The 8,664-nt window shown below is 40.3% G+C and overlaps 1 protein-coding gene across 1 annotated transcript in view; it reads right to left on the reverse strand.

The window, feature by feature from the left end:
* NCBP1 (nuclear cap binding protein subunit 1) overlaps positions 1-8,664 on the reverse strand; it is a 37,176-nt gene that overhangs the window by 20,836 nt on the left and 7,676 nt on the right. The window contains exons 3-9 of the mRNA XM_018555076.1: positions 7,219-7,319; positions 5,404-5,560; positions 4,994-5,101; positions 4,034-4,155; positions 2,963-3,032; positions 2,622-2,837; positions 2,164-2,261 (exon numbers count right to left, since the gene is read on the reverse strand). Of these exons, the coding sequence (XP_018410578.1) occupies positions 2,164-2,261; positions 2,622-2,837; positions 2,963-3,032; positions 4,034-4,155; positions 4,994-5,101; positions 5,404-5,560; positions 7,219-7,319 (872 nt within the window). The remainder of the gene's footprint in view (positions 1-2,163; positions 2,262-2,621; positions 2,838-2,962; positions 3,033-4,033; positions 4,156-4,993; positions 5,102-5,403; positions 5,561-7,218; positions 7,320-8,664) is intronic.

Here is an 8,664-nt window from a genome sequence, read left to right on the forward strand (position 1 = left end):
AAAAAAAAAAAAAAAAAAAAAAAAAAACACAAAAAAAACCACTAACAGGTGTGTATGTACCCTGTACATCTACAGTGGCTTCTAGCAAGTAGACCACAAATTAACATTCCAGTGTAGGTTTGTCCAACCATTCAGTATTATTTTCTCAGGGTTTTTCTTTGGAACATTTGGATAAGATCAAAGGGAAAAGAAAAAAAAAAACCCCACTCTTAACCACATTTCTTAAAGTGACACCTAACTAGGAGTTAAACCTTAAAAAATGCATTCAAGTACCTTAACTGTTAACAATACTCTCTTATTTGTTTATCACTCAGCTGAAGATCCTCAAATCATCTCTGAATTGGTGCCAACACTGTCCTTCCTTCTGGAGGGTGGCTACTTTAGTTCCCCATGGTCCTTGTGTGTGTTGTAAAGTAGCCAATGCTCCAAACTCGCTCCCATGATGGACTAATCTCGTGCTTAGTTTTCTCATTTGTATTGAGATTGTAGTCCATCACAGGAGCGAGCTTGGAACGGTGACTACTTTACAACACACACAGGGACCATGGGAAACAAGTAGCCACCCTCCAGAAGAACAGTACCAGCACCAATTCAGAGATGATTTGAGGATCTACATCCGAGTGATACACAAATGAGAGTATTGTTAACAGGTAAGGTACTTGAATGCATTTTGAAGATTTGACTCCCGAGTTTAGTGTCATTCTGTTAACAGTCTAGCAAACAAGGCATACAAACTGTGGTCCCCATGCAGGGCCTCTATTTTTTGCATACCAACTAATCCTCTTCAATAAATATATCTAAAGCCAAAACTGTTTTTTCCACAGATAGGAAATTGTATAAAACCTAAGCTGTCAGCCTTTGTGTCCAATCAAGGAGATGTACTCTCATAATTGGCCTCCGACCCAATAGGCAAGAGGAAATCTGTCCAAAACTATGGGGAACCAGAAACAGTCTATATTGGCAGATTCCTCAATAACAATTTGGACTTTCTAATAGGGCTGCAACAACTAATCGACATAATCGATTATTGAAAAAGTTGTCAACTTTTTCAATAATCGATTAATCGGCTTCCGATCAGTTAGCCCTGTTCACGGCTCCACACGCTGTGCGCCGCACCTCCTCCCCACCTCACCACCATCCACGATCGGCACAGGGACGCGGGGAGATGTAGTAAGGAGGAGCAGGTGTGGGGGGATGACAGCTGCTGATAGACAGGTCCGATCTCAGAAGCAAGTTGCTGGAAGACTGCTCAGGTAAGCCTGCACTCCTCCCCCACATGGTGCTCTATAATGTATTGCTGGGATTTGTATTTCTCTATAGCTGATGGTACATTGTGCTGTATATTATACATAGGAATACAAATCCCAGCAATGCATTATACACTGTATGTATAATGTACTATTGCTGGGATTTGTTGTACTCCTCTATAGCTGGTGATATTCTGCATTGCGCTGTATAGAGGACTACAAGTCCACGCAATAATACATTATACAGCGCAATGCAGAATACCACCAGCTGTAGAAGAGTACAACAAATCCCAGCAATAATACATTATAAAGTGGTACAATGCTAAATGCCACCAGCTATAGAGGACTGCAAAACCCAGCAATAGTACATTATACAGCGCAATGCAGAATGCGCTTTTGTAGTCCTCTATAGCCGTTGCCATTCTGCATGCATTGCTGTATAATTTTACACTTTCCATTTCACTATATTGCACACCACACTATCTTTTTTTTTCTTTTTTACTTCCACCGGTCCAAGCTTGCTCCTGTGGTGGATTACAACCTCAATACAAACTAGTAGTCCCATCACTGGAGCCATTTTTTAACTTTATTTTATAGTTTATCCGATTAACCGATTAATCGAACTTAATAATCGGCTAACTAATCGATTTTTAAAATAATCGTTAGCTGCAGCTCTACTTTCTAACACTTTGCGTCCGAAAACACACAACGTAGTAAACTGTTTTGTATATGGCAAATAATTCCCAGAGATACAAAGGGATGATCACAGGGAGAACATGTGTACTTGATCATCTTTAAATCTCATTCAATTTCAGATAGGCCACCATTTCTAGACATCTAAAAAAAAAAAGTAGCTACGGCCCACATTTATCCTGCCATGTAATGTGTAAAACACAGAAATAAGTGTGTACTTTACCAAGTTTTCCTCTCTTTCCAGTGTGACTTAATAATACAGTGCAGGTTATCTTCTATAACAAATCGCTCAACAGAATGAGATCCAGGCATCACTGGACCCTAAAGAAGGAAAGGGAATGCTTTACCCAACCTAATACATTCAGTATACACCTGACAAAACCTCCATTTTGTTGCTCCCATCAACACATGACACTTTACATTGAAAGCCGTAAAACTGACAGTTTTATTATTAAGTTAAAAGATTAACTCCCCACCCAAGTGTTTCTAGATGAAAATTCTAGAATTTATAATTTTAAAATTCTAAATTTAAAGAATTGCTTTTTCTTCTAATGACGCAAATGAGAACACGTAACAAATATAAAATAGATGTTATTCCAATTTGGCTGCAAAAGTGAAAATACATGCAACAGAATTGGGATGCTTGAAAATTCAAATGCATAATACGTATGGGTCTGTTACCTCAGGGGCATCAGTATAATCAAACATCCTGAAAATGACCCTTGGCATTGGATACACTGAATCCTCAGTGTGAGGCGGGGGTGTGAAGGGTGGGAGGTTATGCTGCAGGGCTTCACACAGTGTGCTGTCAAATGCAAGGTAAGGACGCAGGATGTGCCTCTCTTGCCAGCGATCCTTTTTCAGCTTTTGAATCTGTGCCCACAGGCAATCCAAGTACTAGAATAAAAAAATTAAAATAGACATACAGTCTTAAGCCTATAAAATGATCCACGAACAGCCTGGTAAATGAAGTAATCCAACGCAATTCTCTGCAAAAATAGACCCTATATCCAACCCTTTACCTCTTCCTGTGGGTGAGGTTTATCCGCTGCCCATATTTGTAAAATAGACACATGAAGTTTTTGACGTTGCCTAAAACAGAACATAGATGAGAATTATAAAATAAAAATTAAAGAAAGCTTCTCACTAAGCATGTAATGGGCATTAGGCTATAACTGATGTGATACGCAGGTTTTTAAATGACTAAACCAAACAATACTTGAGAAAAACGTTCTTAATCTAATTATAGCCATTTCAAAACAGAGTAATTCCTACTCTATTAAAGCCCAATGCAGTTAAAGAAACAGGATGGTCATGTAGACATATGGCAACCACAATTTTCATAGTGTTTCCTCCTGCTACAGCAGTCACGTACGGACTAAATATGACACCGCTGTCCAATAAGTAGTTTGATAGCGCTGCCCAGCGTACTCCATAACCTAACAGATCTCATCAAGCACACCCCTTACCTCCGCAGCAAGACAGGTCTGTAAGAGGATGCTGGTGAAAAGGAGGTGTATCCTAAGCCTACATACAGCACAGAAGGAACATATGCCCCATCACTATAATAAGCAGCTTCACTAGCCAAAAGGAATGTGCAGAAGGTAGAAAGGGGCAGCCAAGCTTTGGCACAATGAGGAATTGCCAAAAGAGAAAAAAACTTTGCCTGTTATAACTGGCCAATTCTTCCCATGATAGGAATGATTTACCCCGCCCACTCCCCTTTCTCCAGTGACTGCTTTAAATGGCAAATGTGGACACTTATTGGTTACAATCCAAAGCAGGGGATTTCAACAACTTAAAAATCTATTTTTTCAACTGTAAGCATTCAGATACCCACACTATTGCTCTTATCTCTGAAGGTGCATAAATATTTACGTACCAAAATAACAGTATTATTAAAGCCAAAAGACATGCAGCAATGAAAAATTATAAAGGCTACAGGGCCGGAACAACAACATGGAATTATTTTATTGAACATCAGCTTCAAGGTGACATCAAAATATAGAAGCAATGCTTGAAGGTTGATATACACAACCACAAGCCAATCCTTTTTACGTCAAACAAAAATGCACACTACACTGAACACCTACTTGAGGTAACTTTCGATTTGTGAAAAAATACGATCCATCTCAACATCCTTCTTCTCATAAAGTTCTTTTCCAACCCAAGGTAAGGAGGAGAGGAGAGCAAACACATACCAGTCAGATCGCACCTAAGTAAAAAAAGCAAGCCAAGAAAGCAAGCCAAGATCACCTTAACATTTTAATGAGAGCCACAGTCTAAGGAAAACTGGAAACCTTTTTGTGGCTGGTATGCAGAACACATATCAGCCTATTTCACATTGCCATCTGAAAAGCTGCAAAAAAATGAAATAAAATGGAGGACGTCTAGGAGACTACTCATTAGTCCAGACTGCAGGAAACTCTCAAAAGGTTCTCCTGTGTCAGGATAACAAAACTGCAAACCCGATTACAGGCTATGAAATATCTGCTGCACAAAAGCGAGAAATGTTTACATCCATGAAGAGACATTTAAAATGGAGAGCACACCATCACTCAACACTGCAGTATCACACCACCCTGTGCTTTACTTTTTATTCATAAAGTACAGGCCACTATGTACAGCCTGCTGTGTCCCATGAAATAGTCTATGCTAAATACTGTGCTTTATAAATGTGCATTTGTTTTTTTAAACAGATATGGACCAATGAGAGGGACATATCAGTAAGCACCTTAATAATCTTTATTTCCTAATACATTTTCAACATAGCATGCGATACGTTTGAATTACTAAAGGCGACGCCTGTATTCAAACATCCAATCGTGTACTGGGGGAAGTTACTTTTCATCCGTCTAATTTCCCTGAACATAAATGTTTTAAGTAAACCAATTCTAATTGTTATGAACAGTTATTTGTTTTAAAACACCAAATATTATTCCTATTCTCTAAATTGGCATGTTTACCAGGTAAAATGCCATTACTGGATTTTAATCAACTTTAGCTGATTATTATTGCCCATGCTCATAATAAGTATGACCGAAAAAACTTACCCGAGGTATATCTTCTTCCTGAGTGACCCCAACAAAGTTCTCAAACATTGCGACCATAGAAGGTGCTGCAATAACGTGGCAATTCACAAGATCAGACAGAAAGCGTACCTGTGTGCCAAGATTGAGAAAAAGAAAACAAGGAAGAAGATGACTTAGATGTAAAAGTAACAAAAAACATAAATGTAAAAAAGTTATTAATATCTGCAAACTTTTATTTCAGCAAATAAAGGCTAGGAATACATTTTAATTCCTTGCTTCCAAGAGATTTAACCACTTGTTGACATCCTATCACCAGCACAATGATTTCAGTTTGCTGCAATGAGTTTAATGCCAATAAGCAGTTTGGTCTCCTAGGCATGTTAAAATATAGACTCTTGCCAAAAAAAAAGTAAAAAGAATAAATCTCTTACAAGGTATGTAGCTTCTGTGTACAAATTAGATTTGATAGTTTCTTTGAGTTGACGAATCATGGCTTCTACGAACTCCCCACCGAAGTTGTAGTTTCTAGCATTCAGCAGTCCCACTAACGTAGTGTAAACAGTCATTTTCTCTGGACAAGTACGTGCACTGCAAAAAAAGAATATATATGAATATATAAATGGAGAGAAATATATATATATATATATATTCTATAAATTTATATGCTTGAAAATATGTACATGTAACATAATGGCATATGATAAGTGTTGTGTAAGTGTTGGCCCATTGCTTGCACACAAGAATTGTTCAACGTGAACCTGTTACAATAAAAAAAAAACAAAAAAAAAAACCTCTAAACTGTTAGAGACCAAGCCACATGCCCAGGCATATCATTATGAAGATCCCATGTAAATGCACTCACACAAAATATAGACGATGACACTTCCAGGGGTGTCGGTGGCTCTCCACTAGCCTAATGCGGTTAATCCCCTTACCCTACCATCAACCATGCTGCTTGCCTTGCAAGATCTACAAAGGCTTTTAAGTTGCGGTCTTGCCATCTGTGTCCCTGCTGGAGATTTTTCCAGATTTCTGTCAAGGTAACAATGCATGATAGGGACAAAAAGTGAAGGGATTCTCCCAAACGATGCCTCAGATAGCAATAAAACCTGAGAAACCTTCTTACCCTTCCATATAGTATCCAAAACATGTGTTACCTAGATGTACATTTAAAGGAGAACTATGAGGCGAGTGCTTTTCACTCACCTCATAGTTCTAGCCGACCTGTGACAGTGAGACTGTCACAGGTCGGCTCAGTAGATCGGGAGGTGAGCGAACACATACCGGTGTACGCTTACTTCTCGATTCTGTCACGGCAGTGAGCCGTGACTGGGGAGGGACTGGATTCCCCTCTCCTATTCTCCAGCGCTGAATGGCGGAAACGAACGGGGGAGGGTACAGCTGGCTCTGCCTCTATATAGGCAGAGCCAGCTGTCACTCACGCAGCTGGGCGGATCCCGGCATAATTGTCGGGATCCGTTTCAGCTGCAGCGTCTCAGTATACTGCGAGTTGTAGCTCGCGGTATACTGAGCTTAGGGTAACGGGAGGATGCTAGTTTGTGTCCTCCCGTTACCCTAAGGAGAACTATGGGGAAAAGCCCTAACCCCATAGTTCTCCTTTAAGTTAAGCTAATTAGAACAGAATTACTACTTTAATGGTGCAGCGCAGTTGCAAATGTAGTCACTGTATTACTGATCTATGGTGCAGACCGAGGTCATCTGTATACTGAAAATTCAACAACACTGTGACGACATGGTGATCAGTTTATAAGTTAAATGTGTATTGGTGTTGAGTTATGTTTGAATGCGTTATGCTGTGTGACTTGGTTATGGAAAGACTATCAGCACCATCCCTCGTTATCTCCCATTGTTCTCTGAGGGAGCTCAGAACAATGACATTCTGGCCAGGCTCCTCCTATGGCTGTCTGGAGTTCGTTAGCAGGTGGACACCTGTGGTGTTGAGCAGACCGATGGTCTGGGAGGGGGGATGTGATGGGATTATATTCTGATTTCATCACTTGCTGTATATAAAAGTTTGTGCAGTTGCTCAATAAATCAGAGTTTGTTTACCCTACACTCGAGCCTTGGCTAGTGACTGGGGAAACTGGGAGCTAAGGATCTTCAGGTTCCAATATCTCCTCAGCAAGGAAGAAGACAGCGGCGGACATACTCATCCTGAGTACGGGGGTCCGTCACAAACACTATTTTAGAAAGCTTTCTAAATATAAAGAAGGATGTAAACTTACACTGCACAGAGGATTTTTAGGATGATGCTTTTATAGTTCGGTAGATCAGCTTCCAAGACCCCAGCAAGGCCCTCCAAGTTACTCTCCAGTGATGAGGAGCTCTGATGAGTACAAACCACAGGTTGAGTTACAGTTAACACAGACACCATGAAAACCACATACTTGGCAAATGAATGGCAAAAATCATCCACTAAAAAGGGAAAAAAAAAAAAATAAATTGAAAATTCTAGCCTGGCTGTCTCTGCCATCAATACCTTTTTAGACATTGTTCTACAACAAGCATTTAGATCAGGAAAGACAGAGCCATCTGTTCTGCAAACTTGTTCTGGGTATGCAAAATCAGAAAGTACTGAACAGCAAAAGTCAGCCACACTCTGTAGAGCTTCACCAAAATCAAGTGTTTATTCATAAAAACTATTACACATTGCGGTACAAAAATCCCATGTATAATCAGCCTCTAACATGTTTCACCATGAAGACTTACTCACCTCTATAAGTAAGCCTTAATGGTGAAACGCATCACTATGTCGCCCAGAAGAAGAGACCCTGCGTGGCCCCGAAACGTTGGCTGTTTGACATGTGACGATTGAATAAAAAGTGCTTTACTTCTTGCACATATCGAGTGCTGGTGACTTCTATTATGGAGTGTATCTGACACGGCGCCATCCGCGTTGTCACTTCAAGCACCAACCTCTTACTCACTGTACACTGTATGGAGTGCAGATTATTTTGTATTATCGAGCACGTAATACATGGGATTTTTGTACCACAATGTGTAATAGCTTTTATGAATAAAATACTTTTGATTTTAGTGAAGATCTATGGAGTGCAGCTGACTTTTAAAGTTAAGACGATCAAGCCAACGGTGAGCCTTTTGCCCAGCACTTGGTTTGTGATCCAGCTGATAGCTAATGGAATTTGTAGCGGTGATTTTTTTTTCTCTCCTTAGAACAGAAAGTACTGAAGCCACTGAACCAAAAATGGCAGCCTGGAAACTCCTATTTTTAGAAGGAGATATGCAATGCCACCTTGTGTACTTCCTTTAAAAAGAGCTCCTTAGAAATTGTTTTTACTAACCCTTGCAGTGGAGCTACCCCCACATTGCAAGGGATAAGTGCTCGTTTCTGTCTAGAGATGGAAACAACAAAGTTACACTCACCCGATCCTCTCTGAGCAAGTTTGCTGTTAGACCAGTAACCTCTTCCCCTCATTTACAGCATTCTAAAAGGTCCATGCATCACTATTTTCCATACACAGTGTATAGGACACGGAGGGACATTCCATTGCTGCAGAGGAGGAGACAAGCTGCAGACCGCTGTCACAGCCAGCTGGCTCAGAGGATCGGGTGTAGGGCTGCAGCTAACGCTTATTTTCATAATCGATTAGTTGCATTAAAGAAAAAAATTAGACCATATCTCTCCCACCCCCCCCCCCCCCCCCCCCCCC

The sequence above is a fragment of the Nanorana parkeri genome, unplaced genomic scaffold (genome assembly GCF_000935625.1).
Source record: "Nanorana parkeri isolate BGI_ZX_2015 unplaced genomic scaffold, ASM93562v1 scaffold183, whole genome shotgun sequence".
Classification (NCBI taxonomy): domain Eukaryota; kingdom Metazoa; phylum Chordata; class Amphibia; order Anura; family Dicroglossidae; genus Nanorana; species Nanorana parkeri.